The sequence below is a fragment of the Mesoplodon mirus genome (assembly GCF_964341445.2).
Source record: "Mesoplodon mirus genome assembly, chromosome: 12".
Classification (NCBI taxonomy): Eukaryota; Metazoa; Chordata; class Mammalia; order Artiodactyla; family Ziphiidae; genus Mesoplodon; species Mesoplodon mirus.
Genome location: NC_138988.1, coordinates 39956594 through 39982643, shown reverse-complemented (window position 1 = coordinate 39982643; position 26050 = coordinate 39956594). Strand labels below are relative to the sequence as shown.

At 53.3% G+C, this 26050-nt stretch overlaps 2 protein-coding genes across 2 annotated transcripts; both read left to right on the top strand.

Annotated features, from left to right (window-relative positions):
• The first annotated feature begins 4578 nt into the window (after nt 1-4578).
• LOC309813567 (protegrin-2-like) lies at nt 4579-6740 on the top strand. The gene is made up of 4 exons (XM_082638551.1): nt 4579-4940; nt 5579-5686; nt 5829-5900; nt 6503-6740. Exons 1-4 carry the CDS (start codon nt 4584-4586, stop codon nt 6611-6613), a joined length of 648 nt encoding a protein of 215 aa, XP_082494677.1. The 5' UTR covers nt 4579-4583; the 3' UTR covers nt 6614-6740.
• An 11863-nt stretch (nt 6741-18603) lies between these two features.
• LOC309813568 (cathelicidin-6-like) lies at nt 18604-20638 on the top strand. The gene is made up of 4 exons (XM_082638552.1): nt 18604-18831; nt 19466-19573; nt 19700-19771; nt 20381-20638. Exons 1-4 carry the CDS (start codon nt 18610-18612, stop codon nt 20480-20482), a joined length of 504 nt encoding a protein of 167 aa, XP_082494678.1. The 5' UTR covers nt 18604-18609; the 3' UTR covers nt 20483-20638.
• Nucleotides 20639-26050: the final 5412 nt, after the last annotated feature.

The following is a 26050-nucleotide window of genomic DNA, read 5'->3' as shown; positions in this document are numbered from 1 at the left end:
CTCTGTATGACAGACTCTAAGTCCATCCACCTCACTACAAATAACTCAATTTTGTTTCTTTTTATGGCTGAGTAATATTCCATTGTATATATGTGCCACATCTTCTTTATCCATTCATCTGTTGATGGACACTAAGGTTGCTTCCATGTCCTGGCTATTGTAAATAGAGCTTCAATGAACGTTGTGGTACCTGACTCTTTTTGAATTATGGTTTTCTCAGGGTATATGCCCAGTAGTGGGATTTCTGGGTCATATGATAGTTCTATTTTTCATTTTTTAAGGAACCTCCATACTGTTCTCCATAGTGGCTGTATCAATTTACATTCCCACCAGCAGTGCAAGAGGGTTCCCTTTTCTCTACACCCTCTCCAGCATTTACTGTTTGTAGATTTTTTGATGATGGCCATTCTGACCGGTGTGAGATGATATCTCATTGTAGTTTTGATTTGCATTTCTCTAATGATTAATGATGTTGAGCATTCTTTCATGTGTTTGTTGGCAATCTGTATATCTTCTTTGGAGAAATGTCTATTTAGGTCTTCTGCCCATTTTTGGATTGGGTTGTTTGTTTTTTTGTTATTGAGCTGCATGAGCTGCTTGTAAATTTTGGAGATTTGACTTATGCTTGAGGTCTTGAAATTCCCATGATTTTGCACAAGGGGCCCCACATTCTCATTTTGCAGATGATGTAGCTGGTCCTGGCCAGTGGTGACTCAACACTTGTCACAACACAGGGAAGAGGTCCTGGAAGCCATTCTGAGAGAACTTATCTCCCTGGGTACTTGACTCGAAAATGCCTGAGTCCTTGCCCTCAGCCGTGAGCAGTCAGAGGGCAGGGTAGAGCCCAGGAAGGGAAGGAAGAGAGTGGGAATACAGAGAAGAAGGGGACCCCCAGAACAGCCCTTCGGTGCCTCTGGAGGGGCAGTTTCTGCCTTCCCAGGGCATCTATGACCAGATGCATTGACCTTCACTAAGACAAACCAGGCTGTGGGAAGGGACCACAGAGGCACCCAGGAAAGGTGAAGGTGTGTGGGCCTCGTGTGCAGTGCCCCGTCTCACTCCATCCTCCTGGAAGCTGGGGTCCAGATAGGCTTGACCTGCTTCCTGCTTGCAGCACATGGTCTCTTGGAGGCCGACCCTGAGACCCTGGGGTTTGCAGGTCTTTGTTCTGGTAGAAGAAAGAGGGAGGATGTGCCTTCTCAGATGTACCTGAGGCATCCAGAGTCCCCTCTGGGGAGAGGATACCCTCTTAGGCTCTCTGGGGACAGGCCTGGCCTGGGCGCCCCAGCTGCCCTCTCTATACCCATTTCCCCGGTAAAATCCCACTCACGGGAATGGTACCCACGCCCACCAGTCTGCTCCATGTCTGGGGCTGGGCCTAAGCCTGATTCTCTTCTGCAACGCTCAGGCACCTTCCTACTCAGCCTCCACCTGGGCCCAGCTCACCTTGTCACACAGCCCCAGATGCTGCGGAGAGGAGCTGGTTAGGCGTTTGATCGAGGTGGGGTAGCGCTGCCCTCTTGCTAGCTGCTCTCCTTCTCTAAGGCCCGTGCCTGGGAAATCCCAGCCTAGCTGAGGGCTTTCCAGGAGGACATAACCTCCACAGCTCTTTGCTTCACATGAAGTGGTACAAGGGAAAGGAGGAAGCTGACCCTGAGCAGAGGGTCCTGACCTTCATCCCTGACCCAAATTCCCACCCTCACAGCAGCCATGGCTGCCTTCCCTGCTCACTGCAGAGGGCAGGAGGGGGCGCTGAATTCCATCCCCTTGTCCCTGTAGAAGGACGAGCGTGGTGGGTGAGTCGGGGGCAGTTGATCCACGTCCAGGTCTGTCATTTTTCAGAGGGTGGGAGGGCCTTGTTGGAATGATATTGCCTGTGGGTCTCATTTTACTCATCAGCTGGTCAAATCAGAGAGCTAGTGGGTGTCCCCACAGTTGGGGACACAGCAGCCTAGGGTCCAGTTCTCTTTCCCATGAAGTGTCTGGACAGGAAGGATGGCTGAGAGGAGCAAAGGAGTGGGTGATGTAGGGTCAGGGCTCATACCTGACTTTGTTGGGGTGAAGGGTACATGAGGATTTCTCAAGGACCAGATGTGGAGTCAGGGGCAACCTGCCTGGGGACAAGGGGGGCTGTGGTGTCTTTCCTGAGAAGACCTCCGCTCTGATAGACTATGAGGACTAAACCAGGAAAGACAGATGCTGCAGGCATGGAAGGCAGGACCCCATTACAGGAGGTGCAGTGTGAGGACCTGGCAGAGAACTCTACACGGGATCCAGGGAGGATGGGGAAGGGGACTTCAGTCTGAAGGGTGAGCAAAATGGAAAGGCCCAGAGACAGGAATGCACAGGGAGGGTCTCATAATACCCAGTAACCATGTGTATTGCTAATTATTTTCTACTGTAATCACCTTTTTTCCTCCCTTGACTTGGGGAAAGGACACAGCTTGACCAAGAGGGCACTGGGGCAACACCTGGACTGTGAAACCAGGTTGCACAGAAGCCCACCTCTCCTTCCTTCTCCAAGGCTGAGTGCGCAACCAGTGCCATCCTTCCCCGTTGCCACCTTCCGAAGTGCCCCAGCCAATTGCCAAGAGTCCCACAGGCCTCCAGTCACATGGCCATTCCATGGGGGACTGGATCAGAATTTGCTTCATGGCCTCTGGGCCCCTCTAACACTTTGGCTCATTATCTCTCTCAGCTGTGCTCCCTCCACCCCCGAGCACTGGCCATCCCTGCCTGGTGACTCAACTAGAGCACTGGACACAAAGTCACTTGGGGGCAAATCAGAAGAGACTTCCTGAGGCTGTGGGAGCCAAGAGGAGGAGGTGCCATTTCTGTGGAGGTCAGGGAAGCCTTCCCCAGGCAGAAGGGCAGGGCAAGCAGGCGCAGAGATGGGGAAGAGCAGGGGGCTCAGCGCTGTCTGAGTGGTTGAGGTGGATGGGGCAGCCTGACACCTGAGGCCTGCAGGGCAGGGGCTGAGAACAGCAGGGAGCATCAGGACCCAGACCCCGATGCCCCTGCCTCAAGGCAGCGGGGGAAATGGCCAAATCAGTGCTTGGCATGAACTCCTAGACAATGGTGTGGAAGGCGGACAGTGGTCTGGGGAGAGCCTGGAACCAGAGAAAGTGGAGTCTGGAGGCTGTGGCTACGCTTGAGAGGAGAGAAGACGGTGGTAAGAGCTGGACCAGGCTGGTGGGAGGCCAGAGGGAGTGTCCTCAAGAGGAAGAAGGAGCAGGTGGGGCTCCCAGGCTTTCAGCTCAGGGCTCCTGCGGGGGCACCCAGCCAACAGCAGCCAACAGCCCAGTGCGGACAACCAAGGGCACTCATGGGAGTCTTGAGCTCAGAGATACAGACCAGTGATGTGTGTCCTTGATAACTGGTATCTTGAGAAGGGGTGTCCCTAGGAATGTGTGAGGACTGGGAGGAGAAGCAGCCCGGATGCACCTGTGCCAGCCCTGCCTTTTAGGAGGAGGGTCCTTGGAGGAGACCGAGCAGGAGCCACAGGGGAGGCAGGAGGGCACCCAGGAGAGTGGCAGCAGGGGACAATCGGGCAGTTTCTGGAGGAAAGAGGGGCTCCACCACCTGTGATGATAAAGATAAGGCTTGAGGGACTTCCCTGGTGACGCAGTGGTTAAGAATCCGCCTGCCAATGCAGGGGACACGGGTTCGATCCCTGGCCCGTGAAGATCCCACATGCCACAGAGCAACTAAGTCCACGCACCACAGTTACTGAGCCTGTGCTCTAGAGCTCGCGAGCCACAACTACTGAGCCCAGGCGCCGCAGCTACTGAAGCCAGTGTGCCTAGGGCCCGTGCTCCACAACAAGAGAAGCCCCCGCAGTGAGAAGCGTGCGAACCACAACAAAGAGTAGCCCCCGCTCGCCACAACTAGAGAAAGCCCACACGTAGCCACAAAGACCCACTGCAGCCATAAATAAATAAAATAATTTAAAAAAAGATAAGGCTTGAGCATGGCCTCCAGATTCAGGGAGGGCTGTCCAGTTGCAGTGGCCTTCAGGGCGAGACAGAGCAAAGAAGTGTGGTCAGGGTGTAGACGACCCTTTCTCAGGCCTGGCTGGGGAGAAGCCAGGGCAATAGGCCACGTTTGGTGGGGTCGGGGGAGAGGAAATTGTTTGGCTGATAAAGCAGTGGGGAAGAATCAAGGAGAGGGGACAAATGGAGCTCACTGTCTGAGTGCTGAACGCAGAGCAAAGGATGATGTGGGCTTTGTGTCTGCCTAGGGACTGGCTGGGTGTGTAAGTCCTTAGCTGTGAGTGGAACTGTCAACAACTCATCAAATGTTAATTGACTGCCTACTGGGTGCCAGGGAGTGCCTAGAACTGGAGATTCAGTAGAGAATACACTTTGTCACCCTGATTCCTGAGGAGGCCAGAGTGTGGAGGCAGAGGGCATGTAAGACAGAACCTGGTCCTCCCTCTCCTGGAGGACTCAACGCTCTTGAGCAACCTTGCCTATGACACTCCCCATGGGCCCCAGGAGAGGCCAAGACGTTGTCAGGGAGATGGAGAAACCATTTCTTCACCTTCCACAAGAGGCTTCCCGCTCCCACTGCCCAGCAATCCCATGAGGCAACAGCAGGGGCTGAGGCAAGTCCAGCTCACAGCCGGGGAGGAGATCAGGGATGGGGCAGGTCAGGAAGACACGTGGTTGGGCCATCGCAACAGGCCCAGGAGGGGCATAAAGGACGGACCTGCATGCTGGGAGGAGGCCGACTTGGGGACCATGGAGACCCAGAGGGCCAGCCTCGCCCTGGGGCGGTGGTCACTGTGGCTACTGCTGCTGGGACTAGTGGTGCCCTCGGGCAGCGCCCAGGCCCTCAGCTACAGGGAAGCTGTGCTCCGTGCTGTGGATCAGCTCAACGAGTGGTCCTCAGAAGCTAATCTCTACCGCCTCCTGGAGCTGGACGCGCCTCCCAAGGCCGTGAGTCAGGAGGACCCTGGGGAGGGGACTGTCTCCCGCCAGCCCTGGCCACACTGTCACCGCCTCTGCTCAGGCTGTACCTCCTGTCAGGAAGGCACTTCTCCCTCTAGGTGGGCTCCCACCTCTTCCAGGAAACCTTCCCAGAGCTGGGTCCCCTCGCAGCATGAGGCTTCCTGCCTTAGCATCTCTACTGTGGAAACAGGCACCATGTACACCCTGTTCAGGCTTAAGGGACTTCTGCGAGCTCCAGGGATAGAGGGTGGTCCCTGGCTCTGAGACGTGACTACCCTGTTTTGAGTCCCCTCTGTACTTCTTTGTTCCCTACCTGGGAGGGCTCTGCTCGGCCTAGAGGTTCCGGTGACAAGATGTCTCCCTGCAGGCAGCCCCTGACTTCCTCAGCCCCTCAGAGGTGTAGGTGCTCTCATCAGAGCTGGTGTGAGTTCTGCTCCTGCTCTCTGTGTGCCTGTTAGGCCAGGAGTGGGCTCTGTCCCCTTCCCCCGTGCACCCAGCACCAAGCCAGGGGCCAGGCACACAGGAGGGGCTGGAGAGGCTGCCGTCTAGATGAGGGGCAGGGAGACAGATCAGAGAAGGAAGCATGAACCTCTCAGCCCAGTCTCCCCACATTGATCCTTGACCAGGATGGCGACCCGGACACCCCGAAGCCTGTAAGCTTCACGGTGAAGGAGACCGTGTGCCCCAGGACATCGCAGCAGCCCCCGGAGCAGTGTGACTTCAAGGAGAATGGGGTGAGGCTGGGGGCTGGGGGCACTGGTGGATGCTTCCCAGGGGTGTGAACAGGGGGCTTCCGGGAAGATTTCCAGCCCCTGTGCTGAGTTTGGGAGGTGATGACCCAAGGGTTCCAGTTTGACCTCGAGCCTTCCCTTCCAGCTGGTGAAACAGTGTGTGGGGACAGTCACCCTGGACCAGTCCAAGGACCAATTTGACATAGACTGTAAGGAGGTGAGTGGCCCCTTCTGTGTTGTGGAGCTGATAATGGGATGGGTTGTGGAACATCCTTTGGACCAATTACCTGCTGCCCCATCCAGGGCAGAGAAAGGCCCTCCTACCCTGGTCCCTCCCTCACCCGAGCCCCAGGTCTCCAGGACTAGCTCTGCCCTCCCTTAGAGCAGTGGTTCTCTAAGTGGGGTCCCACCCGGGAACTTGACAGAAAGGCAGATTCCCAGGCCCCTCTCAGACCTCTGGAATCAGACTCTGGTGTGGGTCCCAGCCATTTGTGTTTTCACGAGGCCTCCAGGGGATTCTGACTGCTGAATTTGAGAGGCATTGACTGGAGTAATGTGCTTTCAGCCCCTACTCCCGTCCAGCTTTGCTGGGATGGGCTTGTGATCCTGGGAAGACCCTTGCCATCTGTGGGCCTCAGTTTCCCCATATGCCTGAGGCTGTAGGGATTCGACCACATGCTCCAAAGGTCACAGCTTAAGGGTGAACAGGGCCCAGTGCTCCTGGTGTGTCCGTTAGGGGGTTGTTCATGTGGGGAGGGAGGGGTCTCGTCTTGACCCCTGCCTAGTCACAAAAGAAATAAATTTCATTGTGGTTCACAGCTTCAGAGTGTCAGGAGAATTCGTATCCGGCCTCCACGTTTGCCAAGGCCAAGGCCACGCCCATGGGTCCCGCCAAGGTTCCCCTTTCCAAGGATTCCCGGAAAACGGTGAAGGATTGCCTGATGTCACACCCATTAAGGGCTTTTGGTGAACCCTGAGCCCAGGGAAGAGTCCTAAGGGTCTGATATGTTCTGGCTCAGACTTCTGGACGGTGAAAAATAAATTCTTGTGAAAACAACTTCCTCCAGGCTTCAATTTCAATTTTCTCATTCTTACCACTTACTGGGACCAAGTCCTTACCTCTGGGATGCCTCCTCTGTGTGTGTGTGTGTGTGTGTGTGTGTGTGTTTGTGTGTTTGTGTGTGAGAGAGAGAGAGACAGAGAGAAAGAGAGAGAGAGAGAGACAGAGAGAGAGAGAGAGAGAGAGATCACTCCTGAAAACACAGTCATGGGGGAGGCCCCTGTTCCTTCCAGGAGGGCATGGGGAGGGGCTGCAGGGGCAAGAGGTCCAGCACAGCGTCTCCATTCTCGGGTCCCTCCCGTGCCCTTCACACGCCTCTGCCCTCCTCCTCCAACACCCAGTAGGGACTTAAGGAGACCTGCTCTGTGTGCAGTGCTGGTGGGGATGCTGTCCCTGCTCACATGGAGGTGACAGTCCGGAGGGGCCAGACATTTGTTAAACACTCACAGAGACGCAGTTCAGTCTTAGGGCTAAGCCTGCAGGTACAATGCCCATAGCGTTCCACTTCTCCTTGACAATCTGAAGTCTGGAAAAGCCCACCCCTCCTGGCTTTTCCTCTGGCATTGAACACATCACTGTTTCTTTAGCTGGGTCCAAGATTTCAGTGGTGGGCTTGTGTTTAGGAAATTACCTGCTACAAAAATATGCAGCCTTAAAAAGAAGCATCCTGAGATGTAGAGAACAAACCTATGGACACCAAGGGGGAAAGTGACGGGAGAGGGTTGTGGTCGTGGTGGTGGGATAAACTGGGAGATTGGGATTGACATATATACACTAATATGTATAAAATGGATAACTAATAAGAATCTGCTGTATAAAAAAATAAATAAAATAAAATTCAAAAAAAAAAAAGAAGCATCCTGCTCATCAGGGTGGAGAGCTCTGCATGAATGTGAAAGACACACAGAGTGACACATGGGTCACATCTCTGTGTGCCTGGGTGTTTCAGACACTATGCACATCCTGCCCCCTCCCCATTCTCTAGCTGACCTTTGCTCTGGGGCAGGCTGGAAACACTGGGGATTCTGAACGCAGGGAGCAGCCTCAACCAACCATTGGGGGGACTTGGTGGAAAAATACCTCCTCTTCCTCACTCCTTGGGGGGCCCACTCCCAGACATGTCACACATCCCCCTGAGGTCCCCAGCTGGCTTGGGCCCCTGTCGCCCACTTCTGTGACCTGTTCATTGACACGTCCTCTTCTGACTCAGGTCCTGCCCTGTCTCCCTTCTCTACACTCGTGCTGACGCTTTCTGGAATCACCTCCCAAACAAACTACTTCCACTAAATGCTTGTCTTAGGTCTGCTTGTGGGCCAACCTGTACCAAGACACAGATTCCCCTCTCTGAGAGGGACAGAGGACAGGATCTCACAGAGCCTTTACTTTGTTACCTGTCAGGCTTGTCTCCTCTTGGTGAGCAGGTGGGGCTGATCTCAGGCAGGTTAGAGGAACCTCATGCTTCTCACTCTACATCAACCCAAGCTGAGGAAGGAATCCCTGCAGAGGAAACCCAGGGGGCTGTGTTGTGTCTGTGCCAGAGGATACAGGCTTGCCAGAGCCAGTTGTTAAATGGTCAGGATTTTTCCGAGCTGGTTGTTAAACTCTTGGTAGCTTGAAATCGGCTTTTATGGAAATACTTACACCATGGAAATCAGCAAATGCTTCATGTCAGGCCCATCACAGCTGGCACATCCCTGCCCAACCTGAGAGAGGGATCACTCATCAGGATGATATGGGTCTGTGCTGGTCACATCTGTTTCCAATTTCCTCCCATGACTGCCCATCCTGCTACCATGGCAACCCTTTTCTATCCTCAGCCCTGACTTGTCCTTTCCTATTTTACATCGGTGTTGGCCAGATGTGCCTTGCCATGACGAGGCCCTCAACATGCATATGTGACCACTGATAGTGGAAAGGGTTGGATGCTTACATCCTTTTCATCTCCACCCTTGACCAGGGAGCCAATGTGGTCCCTGGCAAGGAGGTCTGCAGGCCTTGTCGTGCTTTCTAAAGTGATTGGCTGGTGAGAGTGTCTGCTGTGTGACCACTAGGCCCCTTACCCGTGAAAGAACAAGTATCAGACCCTTCCATAAATGGCTTTGAGCATCAGGCCAGGGCAGTGGCCAACAGAGGAGGGAAGAGAGAATGGAAGGAGGGTTGCCCAAGAGGCTGGCAGAGTGCGGGGCTGACTGGGATGGTGTTACTGCAGACAGGATGAGGCAGGTTGATTCCCTGACAGGCTGGACAATGCGGCGGGAGGGGTGGGGAACTTCCAGAGTGCATGGTCACGGTCTGTTCAGTGTCCTGGTGTAGGTATGTGATGCGTGTGGGGGGAGATGAAAGTTCAGTTTTGACCAGGTTGGCTCTTAGGTGCCAAGGGGATGCTAGTCCCTGGGTGGGGCACTGGGCAGCAGGTGCTGTGAGTGCCCTGCCCAGATCCCCCTCACTGGGCGGCTGCCCCCCCCCACCCCATCCCCCAGCTGTTTGAAATGTGCAGTACAGATGCTAATGGCTCACAGGTGCCCCCTTCACAGCTGCCTTCATAGCCTCCCAGGAGATGCCTGGGGGGTTGTGTCCCCTCTGCCCTCAGCCTGTGGATGGGGACTGACTATGAGGGGACATCAAAGCCCAGCCCCTGCCTCAGTTCAGTCCTAAAGCAGGGGCTCCAGGCTTTTGTGGGTGAGGCTGAAGCTCGTCTCAGGGTAGAGCACGTCCCTGCTCAGCTCCTTCCTCTGCCCTCTCCTGCTCCCCTCCGCCTCCCTCCTCCTGACAACACCCCTCAATAAATCAGGTGCCTCTCACTTCCCAGCTGAGGCCCTGCTTCTAGGGAACGTGGCCTGTGATGGTGGTGGAGCTGTGCAGAGTTCATCCACTCGTCCCCGGTGGGTCAGGTGCGGGGCCTGATGTGGAGAGAAGAGAGAAGAGCCCGAGGCGTCCAGGGTGGTGGTGCAGGAGGGGAGTGGGGTGGGCGTGGTGCTGTAAGCCAAGGGGCATCGAGGATTTTTACAAAGTGGTCAGGGTAGGACAGGAACCCACGAGGCCCAGGGAGATGACTCTTAATATTTTCCTATTGTTTGTGCAGATGTGAAGGCCACTAACTTCAGTGGGGGGCAGCACAGAAGCCAAACACAGTGAGTGGAGGAGAGCAAGAGGTAAGGAAGAGGGAGGGAATGAGTGAGGACAAGGAGGGGCTTCTCCATCCCCCAGACCCCTGCTGTGCCAAGGAGGGAATCTGGGCTGTAATCAGGCAAGGGCCTTGTGGACCCTGCCCTTGAGCCCCACCAGTGAGGTCTCAGGAGTTAGTCTGGGGGCTCCCGAGACGGGACAGGGCACTCCAGGTCAGTCTCAGTGGGGCAGAGGGAGAGAATTCTGAGGGGTCTAGATATCTGAATGTAATTGCTCTCCTGCCTGTGTGGCCCTGAGCAGGAGAATTGATCTTTCTGGGCCTCTGTCTCTCTATCTGTAATTGGGAACAACATTATCTCCTTTAAGGGGTTGGTCTGTCATTTAGGTAGAGAAGGACGTTCAAGGACCTCATAGGGGCCGAATGTGAATCTCAGAGGGTGAGGGAGTCAAGGAGACCAAAGTTAGAGTGTGTTAGTCTCAGGGCACAGTGCCGGCTCGTCTGTCAGTGCAGGGACCCAGAGAGACACTTGGAATCCCCATCAGAGCAGGAGGAGATGAATTAAGTGCAGACTGTGCACACAGCGGACTTCCCTGAGGGCACCAACCTGGCCCCTCTGCACTAGCCTTTCCCATGTGGCCATTAGAAGGTAGCAGCTGGCACAGTAGGACGGGGTACCCTCCAGACCGCCTGTGCTCTGACTCAGCAATGCCCCTGCCAGTCAGAGCCCAGAAGTCTCGTCCCTCGGCCCCCATGGTCTCTCTAGCCTCAGCCCGAGGGTGAGGGCTGCCCTGGTTCCTGGGGTCCTACTTGCAGCCCCCTGTTCTCCTGTGTGTCACTCTGCCTCTGTGTCACCCCAGCCAGAGCAGGGTAGGACGCTGGCAGGGGAGACAGAGGGCTACATTGTCACTTTCATGGGCCCTAGGCACTTTCACCTTCACTCATTCATCCACAGAAAAGTATTAAAAATTACATTTTATAACTGCATTCGTACAAAGTTGAATACGATCGTGGCTAGATATAATGTTATATATTCATTGCTATTAGAGTCATGTTAATATTCTGTTCATAAAAGGAATTAAAATTAAAATATTTTTGTGGGTCCCAAGAAGTATCATGGTCCGAAGGTACAGTGCCTACTGTACCTAATGGATGAGTTGGTCCCTGGGGAGGTGGTTTTTCTGGTAGCAGCGCAGGCGCCCTGGCAGGGAAGTAAATGCTGCTGCTGCCTAACGAGACTAGGCACTTGCAGGTGTTGCTCTGAGATCGCCCCCCGCTGGCCATCTCTGGGTACTGCAGGGCAAGCTTGAGGGCTCACGGAGACCTCCAAGGGGGGACTGCCTGCGGTTTTTTCTGCCCTGGTGTCTTGGCAGGCAGCAGGCTAGCAGCTGGGGTTCCCCTGTGGACTCGATCTTCTATTCGTGATTCTTTTGAATCTCAGCTCTATTGAATGAGATTTTGTGAAACTAGACTCTCCACTCTTCCAAGCACTGGCAACATTACTTAACTGTCGGTAAAACGGAGAACTAGCTGTTGCTTAGAACACAGACTTATTCCGTGCTGTCACAGAGAAGGAAACCAAAACATAGAGAAGTTATCTAAAGCTAAGGTGGTAGATACAGCTGTCTTCCTCAGCCTCATAGAATTCTATTTGTATTTCTTATGATTAGGGGTAGCCTCTTATATAACTACAGAGCAACTATCAACTCTATACATTTACATGGATACAGTACTTTTTCCTATATGTCAGATGATATAATCATGTGCTTTACAGAGTTTCTCACCTGCAGTACAGGTTCCTGCCCAGGGTCAGGTGTGTCAGGAAGCTGTCAGGTCTCATTTGCCTCCTTTAATCTGGAACATTTCCATAGGCTTTTGCCTCCTTTTATTCTCCAAAAGGTTTCTGTGTTTCTGTGTGTGTGTGGATGGGGGGTTGGATTGTTGGGTGTTAAAATGTCAGGGTGTATGTATGTGTTGGAAGTGTTGTGCATTGTGTTTGTGAGAGTATTGGTATGTTGTGTTCCTAGGTGTGTGAGAGTGTGTGTGGGGGTTTGAGTGTAGTTTGTGTGTATGTGAGGTTGTATAGAATGAATGTTGGTGTGAGTTTGTGGGTATATGTGTAGGTGTCAGGGTGTGTCTGAAATGTGTATGTGGGATGTGTGTCTGGGTGTGTATGGGTTTGTGGGGGATTTATGAGTGTGGGATGTTTCTTCTGTGTGGGGATATATCAGTAGAGTTGAGTATGGGGATTTCTAAACTGTGTGTGTGGATGTGTGTGTATGAAGAGTGTATAAAGTGTGTGTGTGTGTGTGTACTTCAGGGGTATGTATGTGTATGTATGGCTGGGCATTCATGTGTGTGCACGGGTGTTGTGAGTGGCCATGTGCAGGTTTATATGTGAGTGTAGGGGTATAGTGTCAGTGTGGTTGTGTGGGTGTTTGCGGCAGTGTGTTTGTGTACATTTATGTAAATGAAAATTTTATTTATTCTGTTTAATTTACAAAAATTAGATTAATACTGGTTAAAATACGTTTTAAGCAACATAAAAGGAAATAATGTTTTATTGACTCATTATTTCCAAGAGAAGCGTGCAACTATAGCAAGGTCTTAGGGGCAAGAATTAGACCGAAGAGTAGAAGCAGGTTACAAATAAAAGGAACGTAACGCTTATGCAATCCCTCAATGTTGTTAACTTTAAAAATTTCAAAAACATTTTAGTTGGTAATAATTTACAGAAAAGTAGAAAATGTACAAAAAAACTTTCATATTCTCTATTCCCAGGGTCACCTACATTTTGCCTAAATTGTTTGTTTCTCTCTTTCTCTTTCCCTCCCTCTCTCTTCCTCCCTCTCTGTCTCTGTCTCTGTCTCTCTCAGTGGTTCCTATGTCCCCAGGGTTTGGGTTTTATTCAGCGGTGGTCAGATCACCAGATCGGGAGCCCATCGCCCGGTGCAGAGCGAGTTTGTTGCTCGGAGTTCCCGGGGGGTAGGAGCGGGTCGTGCTGGCCCACAGGAGAGGACAGTGACAGGCAGAGAGCCAGGGCGGGGCACTGCGGGGAAGCCCGTGTGATGTTCTCCAGGGAAGGAATGGACAAGGCTTGAGGGTGAGGCTGACCAGGTTTAGGATCGGCTAGCTTGAGTAATTTCAGTGAGCTGGGGCTGGGGTGTAGGGGCTGCCCAAGTTGTTGATGCCTGACCCTGGGGCGATTAGGACAGTGGCTTAGAGTCTCAGCAGCAGAGAGGGTGGGGTGGGGTGCTGGTCAGTTTGCATGTGAAAGGCGAGCTGAGGGAGAGAGTCTGCTGTCTCTAGGCATCTGCTAACCCTGGGAGGGGATGTGAAAACATCAGAAACAGAAAGTAGAAAACCTGGTTAACACAGGGCTACTTACATAATGTAATCACTGACACATCTGGATTATAGCCTCATATCTCAAAGCTCTTTTATACATTCAATTGGTACCTTATTTTTCCCCCTTTTTCTGCCTTCTTTTGATTTTAAAAAATTATTTATTTATTTATTTTTAAGATTCTGGCTTGTGGGATTTTAGTTCCCTGACCAGGGATCAAACCTGGGGCCCTAACCACCGGACTGCCAGGGAATTCCCCTTCTGAATTGTTTTTATGATTCTTTTTTTTTATTATAACAGATTTTAAAATATTTATTTATTTATTTATGGCTGTGTTGGGTCTTCGTTTCTGTGCGAGGGCTTTCTCTAGTTGTGGCAAGCGGGGGCCGCTCTTCATCGCAGTTCACAGGCCTCTCACTATCGCGGCCTCTCTTTTTGCGGAACACAGGCTCCAGACGCACAGACTCAGTAACTGTGGCTCACGGGCCCAGTTGCTCTGCGGCATGTGGGATCTTCCCAGACCAGGGCTCGAACCCATGTCTCCCGCATTGGCAGGCAGATTCTCAACCACTGCACCACCAGGGAAGCCCAATGATTCTTCTTTATGTCTGCTTTTGGCCTACTATTTATACTTCTGTTTAAATATTTTTATGTGATTGGCCTAAAGTTTACAGAATACATCTGTAATTAATTGCATCTGTATTCAATAATATATCACTTCAACATGGAGTAGAAGGAGCTTCCCACAATGCACTGACAACAGTGTCCAGTGTTTTCACATGTAGGTGATGTTTTGTTGGTTGGGAAGCCAAAGGTTTCCATCTGATGCCTCTGCCTTGTGTGTTATCAACAGTGCAGGAGTGACTGAAAAATAACAACACTCAGAGGCTAGTTTCAAGTTTCAAGTTTCTTGACACCATGAGGGTGAATCCATAAAACTGAATCCCTCCAGCATCAAAGTGAAATTGCTGCCTTTTACAAAGTAACGAACTTGATGCTCCTGGTACTAGGACTACCCCTGTGCCAAACTTGAAATGCCTATTAAAACCTGGCCCTTTGTGGTCTTGTAGTAGAAAAAGCCACACTCCACGGAGCTCTGACCCTATGCACTCCTAATGAGATTTTGACCACTTCTCTCCAGACAAGGGTGGTGCTTCAGGCTGTCTTTTTTAGGTTACAAACGTGCCGCTTCAGGACTTCCCTGGTGGTCCAGTGGTTAAGACTCTGCTCTTCCAAAGCAGCGGGCACGGGTTTGATCCCTGGTCAGGGAAGTTCCGCATGCCATTCGGTGTAGGGAAAAAAAAAGTGACTTAATCCAACTATAATGCAGTTAATAAAGATATATATTTTTAAAAAAGGTGCCGTTTCAGCCAACACTGGCCTTACCATGTCCTTTAAATTCATCTATGTTGTTTCATTTGGTGGACATTGCACACAGTCAGGTAGATGATCTTGCTGAATGGCTGTGGAGATAGAGGTTTTAGGATGACCACTACCTCTGACTGTGAGGGGCGCTGCCACCAGGGAAAAGCCACACTTAGGATGGTGACATTGGGACAAGCGCACGGTGGGAGTCCTCCAGGCTCCCCTGCGCAGCCACATGGTGGCAGCAAAGCAGTTTAGAAGAGAGGGGTGGACGGGCCAGGAGATCACTACACGCCAGCTAAAGAGCTGTGGACGCACAGTGCTTAAAGAAAGCAACCAGCAGGCTGTACAGACTGCCTCCCGCTCAGGCCAATTTGTCCTAAAGAGCCTTTCCAATGACAATGTGGGGGACTGAGAACTATGCAGCCTGGAATGGGACACTACTGCCCATTCAGGAGGCGTCACTAGCTTGTTATTGGGCATTAGCGGATGTTAAGAGCCTAACAGAGAAACACCCCTATCATGGGAAGGGTGAAAAATGAAAACACCAACAAAATGACTATTTCCCAGAGAAGAGGTAAACGGGGTATTTGGAGTGAAACATCTAGAGGGAAACGTGGCAGGTCATGTTCCAGATGTGGCTCTCTCAGATGTGGGGTCTGTGTCAGAGCTTCCTGGGGACTTTGGTCCAACCAGGTTCCTAAAGATGCCTGATCCTTCAAGGCTGAATAAGCTAAGTTAAAGGCAAATGTGTGGGCTGTGCCACTGCAGCTGCTCAGCCTCAGAGACATCTGTTTACACCTGTGCATGAACAAGGGCCTGCTGTTCAGAGTCTCTGACCCTCACCTCCAATTTCAGATGGGAGGAATTTCTCCATGGGGGAGAGGAGGGCCTTCTGTGCAACTGTAAGAAATCTTCCATTTTACAGACAAAGAGAAGGAGGGGCAGCTGGTGAAAGTCTGGTTTAAGTTGACATAGGTGGTCAGCAGGTTGGATAGAGGCCGGGACCGGGGGACCAGAAGCCAGGGCACTCAGCCCTGGCCCTGCTCCTTCTCTTAACCACTCTGCTCTGTTTGCCTGGAAGTCCTGGGCTCTGGGGCCGGGATGAGGATGTGTCTAAACACAGGTGAGGCTGTGCTTTGTCCAGTTGGGGGTTTTAAGTGCAGAGCATGATGGGAAAGGATGGCTGGCTCAACCAGACCGGGCGGGGAAATAGAGGGGAGCTGGGAAAGGTGGGAGCTCCAGGTTGGGGATGAGGTGGTGACAACACTCTTGCAGCAGCCTCTGTAGGAGCCTCTGCTCCCATCTCTTGGCTGGTGTGTCCTCTGTTGGGTTAGGAGGGGGCGTGGGGAGAGTGCCCAGGGCCCAGCCTGACCATCTCAGGGCACAGCTACTGTGGCCTCAGAGATCCTCCCTCTCTTGATGCTGCTCCTTTATCCACCCGCCCCCCCGCCCCCCGCTTCCCTCTCCCCCTGCTTCTCTCTCTCTCTCTCTCTCTAAGCAAGAGCCTGGAGAGAGAACTGCAGGAAAATGGAGCCACGTGGGTTTCTCTGAGGTCATTGTAGCTGGGTTTACTCTCCCTTGCTGCTGAGAGTTCCACCAGAGCAGAGTATTTTGCAAGGAAGTCACAGCTGGTGAGAGGCAAACCGAGAATTCAAACACACGTCGGCCTGACTCCAGAGCTGTGCCAGGCTTCTCCAAGTGAGCATGTCTGGAGGTAGCCCTGGGGACGTCCCTGGGTAGCCCTGGGGATGGCTTTCTGGCCTCTTGATACTAACAGCTGCTCTTTATGGAGCATCAGTTATAGGCCAGTTGCTCCCAAGGTCTTTCCCAGGGTTGACTCCTTTATCAGACCTTGTCCTTGAACAACCGGTTGCCTGTCCCCATGGAAGGATGAGGAAGGGGACCTCAGTCCTAAGGTTTAGGAAATGCAATGGTGCAGAGGCAGGAAAGCAGAGGGAGGATTACAGACACCCACTAACCACGTGTATTGCTAACTATTTTCTACTGTAATCACCTTCTTTTCCTCCCTTGACTTGGGGAAAGGACACAGTTTGACCAAGAGGCCACTGGGGCAACACCTGGAATGTGAAACCAGGTTGCACAGAAGCCCACCTCTCCTTCCTTCTCCAAGGCTGAGTATGCAACCAGCGCCATCTTTCCTGGTTGCCACCTTCTGAGGTGCCCTGGCCATGCCCCCAAGAGTCCCGCAGGCCGGCTGAGTCCAGGAGCTACCCCAGGCCTCACAACCACATGGTCATTCCTCCAGAAAACTGTACAAGAATCTCCTTCTTGGCCTGTAGCCCCTCTATTGCTTTGGCCCATGATCTTTCCAGCTGTGTTCTCACCACCTCCCACACTGACCCCCCCAGCCTGGTGTCTGATCCACAGCACTGGACAGGGAGCCACTTGGGGTCAAATCAGAAGAGACTTCCTGAGGCTGTGGGAGCCAAGAGGAGGAGGTGCCATTTCTGTGGAGGTCAGGGAAGGCTTCCCCAGATGGAAGGGCAGGGCAAGCAGAGGGACCAGGCGCAGAGATGGGGAAGAGCAGGGGGCTCAGCGCTGTCTGAGTGGTTGTGGTGGATGGGGCAGCCTGACACCTGAGGCCTGCAGAGCAGGGGCTGAGGACAGCAGGGAGCATCAAGACCCAGACCCCGATGCCCCTGCCTCAAGGCAGCGGGGGGAATGGCCAAATCAGTGCTTGGCATGAGCCCCTAGGCAATGGTGTGGAGGGCGGACAGTGGTCTGGGGAGAGCCTGGAACCAGAGAAGGTGGAGTCTGGAGGCTGTGGCTACGCTTGAGAGGAGAGAAGATGGTGGTAGGAGCTGGGCAGGGCTGGTGGGAGGCCAGAGGGAGTGTCCTCAAGAGGAAGAAGGAGCAGGTGGGGCTCCCAGGCTTTCAGCTCAGGGCTCCTAAGGCGGCACCCAGCCAACAGCAGCCAACAGCCCAGTGCGGACAACCAAGGGCACTCATGGGAGTCTTGAGCTCAGAGATACAGACCAGTGATGTGTGTCCTTGATAACTGGTGTCTTGAGAAGGGGTGTCCCCAGGAATGTGTGAGGATTGGGAGGAGAAGCAGCCCGGATGCACCTGTGCCAGCCCTGCCTTTTAGGAGGAGGGTCCTTGGAGGAGACCGAGCAGGAGCCATGGGGGAGGCAGGAGGGCACCCAGGAGAGTGGCAGCAGGGGACAATCAGTCAAGGGCCATTTCAGGAGGACAGAGGCGTCTCTAGAGTCTGTATAGTCGAAGACAAGGCTTGAATGTGAATTTGGATCTAGTGAGGACTGGCCAGCCTGCAGTGGCCTTGAGTGTGAGAGGCAGCACTGAATTGGGGTCCCATTGCAGATGACCGCTCCCATGCTTGGTTGAGGAGGGGTCAGGGGAACAGGCCATGTCTGGTGGGGACCTGTGGAGAACTATTTAACCCGGAAAACAGTGGGGATGAATCCAGGACAGGAGACAGATGGAGCCAAGTCCCTGACTGGCTGAGGGCAGGACCCAGAAGACAGGATGGTGGAGGTTGAAGTCTGCCTAGGGACAGGCTGGGCGGATAAGACTCTAGAAGGAATTGGTACTGTCCTTCATTCATCAAACTTTAACTGAGTGCCTCTTGGGCTCCAGGCAGTGCCTGGAGTTGGAGGTTTGTGCTGAACACAGTCCTTTACCCTGATCCTGAGGAGGCCAGAGTGTGGAGGCAGAGGGGATGTAAGACAGAGCCTGGTCCTCCCTCTCCTGGAGGACTCAATGCTCTTGAGCAACCCTGCCTATGACACTCCCCATGGGCCCCAGGAGAGGCCAAGACGTCAGGGAGATGGAGAAAACATTTCTTCACCTTCCACAGGAGGCTTCCCGCTCCCACTGCCCAGCAATTCTGTGAGGCAACGCAGGGGCTGAAGAAAGCCCGGCCAACACCCTGGAAGGTAGCCAGGGATGGGGCAGGTCAGAAAGGCTCCTGGTTGAGCTTTTGCATCAGGCCCAGGTTGAGCATAAAGGAGGGTCCTGCATGCTGGGAGGAGGCCGACTTGGGGACCATGGAGACCCAGAGGGCCAGCCTCGCCCTGTGTCCTCTTCCCCTGTGCACCCAGGGGCGGTGGTCACTGTGGCTACTGCTGCTGGGACTAGTGATGCCCTCGGCCAGCGCCCAGACCCTCAGCTACAGGGAAGCTGTGCTTCATGCTGTAGATCGCCTCAACGAGTGGTCCTCAGGAGCTAATCTCTTCCGCCTCCTGGAGCTGGACCCGCCTCCCAAGGCCGTGAGTCAGGAGGACCCTGGGGAGGGGGCTGTCTCCTGCCAGCCCTGGCCACACTGTCACCACCTCTGCTCAGGCTGTACCTCCTGTCAGGGAGGTACTTCTCCCTCTAGGTGGGCTCCCACCTCTTCCAGGAAACCTTCCCAGAGCTGGGTCCCCTCGCAGCATGAGGCTTCCTGCCTTAGCATCTCTGCTGTGGGAACAGGCGCCGTGTACACCCTGTTCAGGCTTAAGGGCCTTCTGGGAGCTCCAGCGATAGAGGGTGGTCACTGGCTCTGCCATGTGGCCTCCCTGCTAAAGTCCCTCTGCTCCTCGTTGTCTCCCTACCAGGGAGGGCTCTGCTCAGTCTGGAGGTTCCAGTAACAAGGTCTTTCCCTGCAGGTGATCCCTGACTTCCCTCAGCCCCTCAGAGGTGTAGGTGCTCTCATCAGAGCTGGTGTGAGTTCCGCTCCTGCTCTCTGTGTGCCTGTTAGGCCAGGAGTGGGCTCTGTCCCCTTCCTTGTGCACCCAGCACCAAGCCAGGGGCCAGGCACACAGGAGGGGCTGGAGAGGCTGCCGTCTAGGTGGGGGCAGGGAGACAGATCAGAGAAGGAAGCATGAGCCCGAGCCCAGTCTCCTTACTTTGATCCTTGACCAGGATGGCGACCCGGACACCCCGAAGCCTGTAAGCTTCACGGTGAAGGAGACCGTGTGCCCCAGGACATCGCAGCAGCCCCCGGAGCAGTGTGACTTCAAGGAGAATGGGGTGAGGCTGGGGGCTGGGGGCTCCCTGGGAGCTGAACAGGAGCTTGGGGACCATTTCCAGCCCCTGGTGTGAGGCTGGGAGGTTATGGCCTGGTGGCTCCAGTTTGACCCAAGCCTCCCCTTCCAGCTGGTGAAACAGTGTGTGGGGACAGTCACTCTGGACCAGGTCAAGGGCCAAATGAACATCACCTGTGAAGAGGTGAGTGGCCCCTTCTGAGCTGCAGGGGTTGCTGGGGGGGTTGGACTGTGTAACACCCTTTAGACCAATTACCCGCTGCCCCATCCAGGGCAGAGAAAGACCCTCCTACCCTGGCCCCTCCCTCACCTGAGCCCCAGGACTCCAGGACTGGCTCTGCCATCCCTTAGAGCTGTGGTTCTCTAAGTGGGGTCCCCACCCAGGAACCTGACAGAAAGGCAGATTCCCAGGCCGCACCCAGACCTCCCGAATCAAACTCTGGGGTGGGGCCCAGCCATTTGCATTTTCACAAGGCCTCCAGGGGATTCTGACTGTGCTGAATCCTGAGAGGCACTGACTAGAGTAATGTGCTTTCAGTCCCTACTCCCGTCCAGCTTTGCTGGGATAGGCTTGTGACCCTGGGAATCCCCTTGCTGTCTGTGGACCCCAGTTTCCTCATCTGTCTGTGGGTGTAGGGATTCAACCTTGTGCTCCAAATGTCATAGCTAGAGGGCAAACTGGGGCCCCAAGTCTCCTGGTGTGGTCCTGGAAAGGGGTGTCCAGGTGGGGAGCAGTCTTGTGTTACCCCTGGGTCCATTCCCCACAAGTAACCTGGTTCTTCCTGGTTCACAGCTGCAGAGTGTTGGGAGATTTAAGCGGCTGCGTAAGAAGATCCGAAAAACTTGGAGGAAAATTGGTCCGATAGCTGGCCCGCTAATCCACTATTTTGGGTAAATTGTGGGCCCATGGAAGAATCCTACAGGTGTCTGCCTTGGCTCAAGTTTCTGGACTCTGAAAAATAAAATATTCTGAAAGCAAATTCCGCCATTATTTAATTTCACTTGTCTCGTCTCCTCCCACTTACTGGGACCAAATCCTTAACTATGGGAGGTCTCCTATATGTGCCTGCGTGTGTGTGTGTGTGTGTGTGTCTGTCTGTCTGTCTGTCTGTCTGTTGGTCTGTGAGAGTGTGTGTTTTTCTGTGTATGTATGTGATTGCACATGCAAAATACAAGAATGGGGCTTCCCTGGTGGCGCAGTGGTTGAGAGTCTGCCTGCCAATGCAGGGGACACGGGTTCGTGCCCCGGTCCGGGAGGATCCCACATGCCGTGGAGTGGCTGGGCCCGTGAGCCATGGCCGCTGAGCCTGTGCGTCCGGAGCCTGTGCTCCGCAACGGGAGAGGCCACAACAGTGAGAGGCCCGCATACCGCAAAAAATAAAATAAAATAAACATCAAAATACAAGAATGGTTGTTCTTTCCAGAAGGGCATGTTGTGAGGCAGCGGGGCCAAGAGGTCTAGGACATTGTCTCCATTCTCAGGTCCCTCCCGTGCCGTGGACCAGGCCATGAACATGCCTAAATGAACACTGACAACAAAAAAAAATTGAATATATATATTTTTTTATTTAAAAAAATTTATTGAAGTATAGTTAATTTACAATGTTTTTTTTAAAAATGTTTTTCATCTCAGCCCTTGAGACGGGATATGTAATTGGCCCCTGGCTGGGAGGTCTGCAGGCCTTGTCAGCGCCTTCAAAAATGATTGACTGGTAAGAGGGTCTGCTCTTTGACCATTAGACACCTCTTACCTTTGTGAGAAGGTGACAGACCCTTTTATGAATGGCACTGGGTCTCAGGCCATGGTACCCTTGGCTTGTCAATTTTCCTTGAAAGTAAAACTCTGGATGGTGGGTTCCATTGGGGAGTGATGTCCACAGTATTATGGACGTGCAAAGGAGGGGACCTGAGCCCAGTATGGGGGAGATGAGGGTGCTCCGGCAAGGTAGAGTGAGGAGTGACACTCTGCTCAGTGCTCTAGGCAGGCATGCAAGTGGTGGGGTCGGGTAGGAGTGGAGAGGTGGACAGACCCAGGTACTAAAGGGCACTAGGGAGCAAGTGATGGTTTTAACATGAATGAGCAGATCCGTGTCCATCTTAACCATCACTGGCTTCAGTGTGTGAGTGTGTGTGTATGTGTGTCTGTGTTCATGAGGGGTGAATCCTGAGGGGCCCAGCAAGGGGGTGTCCCCCCAGGGCAGTGGCCAAGGGGAGAAGAGAGAAGAGAGAATGGGAGGGTTGCCCAAGAGGCTGGCAGAGTGTGGGGCAGACTGGGATGGAGTCTCTGCAGAGACGATAAGGCAGGTTGATTCCCTGACAGGCTGGACAATGCAGGCGGTGGGTTCTGAGACAGTGATCATGGACTGATCAGTGTCCTGGTGTACGTATGAGATGAGTGTGGGGGGAAGTGACAGTTCAGTTTGACTACATTGGTTCTGAAATGCCAAGGGGATGTTGGTCCCTGGGCGGGGCACTGGGCAGTAGGTGCTGTGAGTGCCCTGCCCCAGATCCCCCTCACTGGGCGGCTGCCCCCCACCCCCGCCCCATCCCCCAGCTGTTTGAAATGTGCAATACAGATGCTAATGGCTCACAGGTGCCCCCTTCACAGCTGCCTTCATAGCCTCCCAGGAGATGCCTGGGGGGTTGTGTCCCCTCTGCCCTCAGCCTGTGGATGGGGACTGACTATGAGGGGACATCAAAGCCCAGCCCCTGCCTCAGTTCAGTCCTAAAGCAGGGGCTCCAGGCTTTTGTGGGTGAGGCTGAAGCTCGTCTCAGGGTAGAGCACGTCCCTGCTCAGCTCCTTCCTCTGCACCCTCCTGCTCCCCTCTGCCTCCCTCCTCCTGACAACACTCCTCAATAAATCAGATGCCTCTCACTTCCCAGCTGAGGCCCTGCTTCTAGGGAACGTGGCCTGTGATGGTGGTGGAGCTGTGCAGAGTTCATCCACTCGTCCCCGGTGGGTCAGGTGCGGGGCCTGATGTGGAGAGAAGAGAGAAGAGCCCGAGGCGTCCAGGGTGGTGGTGCAGGAGGAGAGTGGGGTGGGCGTGGTGCTGTAAGCCAAGGGGCATTGAGGATTTTTACAAAGTGGTCAGGGTAGGACAGGAACCCACGAGGCCCAGGGAGTTGAAATATTCTATGTACATGTCAAATGTGCACTAATGGTAAGTGTACGTCTTGTGGAGTTTTTGCTATATGTATACATTTGTGTAATGCACCTAGAAATCTTATCTCCCTTCCAGTTGCTACCCCTTCCCCATAACCATGACCCTGACTTTGAAACCCTTAGGTTAGTTTTGCCAGAATTTGAAACTCAGAAAATTGAACTATAACATATATACTGTAGGGGCTTCCCCTTCCCCGGTGGCGCAGTGGTTAAGAATCCGCCTGCCAATGCAGGGGACACATGTTCGAGTCTTGGTCCAGGAGGATCCCACATGCTGCGGAGCAACTAGGTCTGTGTGCCACAGCTAGTGCGCCTCCGATCTAGGGCCTGTGAGACACAACTACTGAAGCCCGCATCCTAGAGCCCGTGCTCCACAAGAGAGGCCGCTGCACTGAGAAGCCCACGCACCACAACCAGAGAAAAGCCCGCGTGCAGCAATGAGGACCCAACACAGCCAAAAATAAATAAATAAAATAAAATAAATAAATTAAAAAAATACTGCTCCAAATGTACTCATGTAGACAGTGTTGCACACATGACGAACTATGTCTTAGAAACTTAATTTCTAGGGCAGAAATTGTAGTCAAAAACAAACAAACAAAAAAACCCCATATATACTGTATTGTGCACAATTTTTTCATGCAACATGTTTGTGAGAATCTACCATGTTTTTGTATGTATTATAGTTGGCCAAATTTTTATTGCTTAGTTAGTATTCCACTGTCCGAATATACCGGAATACATTTACTTTAACTATTGATGGATATATGTGGAGTTTACACATCATTCTTTTTAAATGACTGCACTCTAGGACATAGAAAGGACAGAGCATTCCCACCGACACATGTCTGGAAGGTTTCCAGTCCCCAAGTAGGCAAAAAGAAGATGCAGGACACATCTTGCTTCCTTCGTCCTCATGCACATGAGTGAGATTCCATGAGGGAGGATCCGAAAAGTGGGACTTCTCAGGGGGACACTGATAATGGCCGGCACTGTGCCAGGCTTCTCGAAGTGAGCATGTCCGGAGGAGTGGGTATGATGTGGACGGCTGCTGTCCCCCTTTACCCCCAGGAGTCGGGGAAGGCTTTATGGAGACTGAGTCTCTGGACCTCACCTTGAACTTTGGATGGGAGGAATTTCTCCATGGGGGAGAGGAGGGCCTTCTGTGCAACTGTAAGAAATCTTCCATTTTACAGACAAAGAGAAGGAGGGGCAGCTGGTGAAAGTCTGGTTTAAGTTGGCATAGGTGGTCAGCAGGTTGGATAGAGGCCGGGACCGGGGGACCAGAAGCCAGGGCACTCAGCCCTGGCCCTGCTCCTTCTCTTAACCACTCTGCTCTGTTTGCCTGGAAGTCCTGGGCTCTGGGGCCGGGATGAGGATGTGTCTAAACACAGGTGAGGCTGTGCTTTGTCCAGTTGGGGGTTTTAAGTGCAGAGCATGATGGGAAAGGATGGCTGGCTCAACCAGACCGGGCGGGGAAATAGAGGGGAGCTGGGAAAGGTGGGAGCTCCAGGTTGGGGATGAGGTGGTGACAACACTCTTGCAGCAGCCTCTGTAGGAGCCTCTGCTCCCATCTCTTGGCTGGTGTGTCCTCTGTTGGGTTAGGAGGGGGCGTGGGGAGAGTGCCCAGGGCCCAGCCTGACCATCTCAGGGCACAGCTACTGTGGCCTCAGAGATTCTCCCTCTCTTGATGCTGCTCCTTTATCCACCCGCCCCCCGCCCCCCGCTTCCCTCTCCCCCTGCTTCTCTCTCTCTCTCTCTCTCTCTAAGCAAGACCCTGGAGAGAGAACTGCAGGAAAATGGAGCCACGTGGGTTTCTCTGAGGTCATTGTAGCTGGGTTTACTCTCCCTTGCTGCTGAGAGTTCCACCAGAGCAGAGTATTTTGCAAGGAAGTCACAGCTGGTGAGAGGCAAACCGAGAATTCAAACACACGTCGGCCTGACTCCAGAGCTGTGCCAGGCTTCTCCAAGTGAGCATGTCTGGAGGTAGCCCTGGGGACGTCCCTGGGTAGCCCTGGGGATGGCTTTCTGGCCTCTTGATACTAACAGCTGCTCTTTATGGAGCATCAGTTATAGGCCAGTTGCTCCCAAGGTCTTTCCCAGGGTTGACTCCTTTATCAGACCTTGTCCTTGAACAACCGGTTGCCTGTCCCCATGGAAGGATGAGGAAAGGGACCTCAGTCCTAAGGTTTAGGAAATGCAATGGTGCAGAGGCAGGAAAGCAGAGGGAGGATTACAGACACCCACTAACCATGTGTATTGCTAACTATTTTCTACTGTAATCACCTTCTTTTCCTCCCTTGACTTGGGGAAAGGACGCAGTTTGACCAAGAGGCCACTGGGGCAACACCTGGAATGTGAAACCAGGTTGCACAGAAGCCCACCTCTCCTTCCTTCTCCAAGGCTGAGTATGCAACCAGTGCCATCCTTCCTGGTTGCCACCTTCTGAGGTGCCCTGGCCGTGCCCCCAAGAGTCCCGCAGGCAGGCTGAGTCCAGGAGCTACCCCAGGCCTCACAACCACATGGTCATTCCTCCAGAAAACTGTACAAGAATCTCCTTCTTGGCCTGTGGTCCCTGTAACACTTTGGCCCATTATCTCTCCCAGTTATGCTCTGTCCACCCTCCAGCACCGGTGCCCTAAGTTCTTTCCCAGGGTTTACTCCTTTATCAGACCTCATCCTTGATCAGCCACCCGAGGTGTGAGCTTTCCAAGGACAAATTTACCAAGAGAAAAATGGAGGCGCAAAGAGACTGGGAGCTTCTTGCCCAAAAGTAAACAGCAAGTGAGGGGCAGAGCTAGGACCTGAACTTGGACTCTGGCTTCAGGGTCTGTGCCCTGGAACATTTTATAGCATGTCAGTCATCAGAGCCAACTTCCCCGGGACCTGTCCCATCTGTCCGGACCCCAGGAGAGCAGAAGATCCACTTTCTGGAGGAGTTCCCATTTGTCTTCTGCGGACACTGTCTAGATCTCTTGTTCCTTGTAGAAAAACTGAGAAGGGCACTTTTGGAGCCCGGGTGCTCCTGTCTTTCCTGGCTCAGCTTCTGGTGCCCGTTCAGGAGGGCCTGAGACGATCCTGAGCTTCCCTTCCTTATTTTTTTTTTTTTTTTTTTTTTTTTTTTTTTGGCTGCACCGCGTAGCATGAGGGATCTTAGTTCCCCGACCAGGGATCAAACCTGCGCCCCCTGCAGTGGGAGCTCAGAGTCTTAACCACTGGACCACCAGGGAAGTCCCTTGAACCTCCCTTCCTCAGCTCACAGGGCCGGCTACCCAGCTCTCCACCCCACGCTCGATGTCT

Coding starts and splice junctions, on each gene's coding strand:
- LOC309813567 (XM_082638551.1), top strand. CDS start 4,584: ATGAGGCAACAGCAGGGGCTGAGGCAAGTCCAGCTCACAGCCGGGGAG. Junction 5,687..5,828: donor GTGACTTCAAGGAGAATGGG/GTGAGGCTGGGG, acceptor CTTCCCTTCCAG/CTGGTGAAACAGTGTGTGGG. Junction 5,901..6,502: donor TTGACATAGACTGTAAGGAG/GTGAGTGGCCCC, acceptor TGTGGTTCACAG/CTTCAGAGTGTCAGGAGAAT.
- LOC309813568 (XM_082638552.1), top strand. CDS start 18,610: ATGGAGACCCAGAGGGCCAGCCTCGCCCTGTGTCCTCTTCCCCTGTGC. Junction 19,574..19,699: donor GTGACTTCAAGGAGAATGGG/GTGAGGCTGGGG, acceptor CTCCCCTTCCAG/CTGGTGAAACAGTGTGTGGG. Junction 19,772..20,380: donor TGAACATCACCTGTGAAGAG/GTGAGTGGCCCC, acceptor CCTGGTTCACAG/CTGCAGAGTGTTGGGAGATT.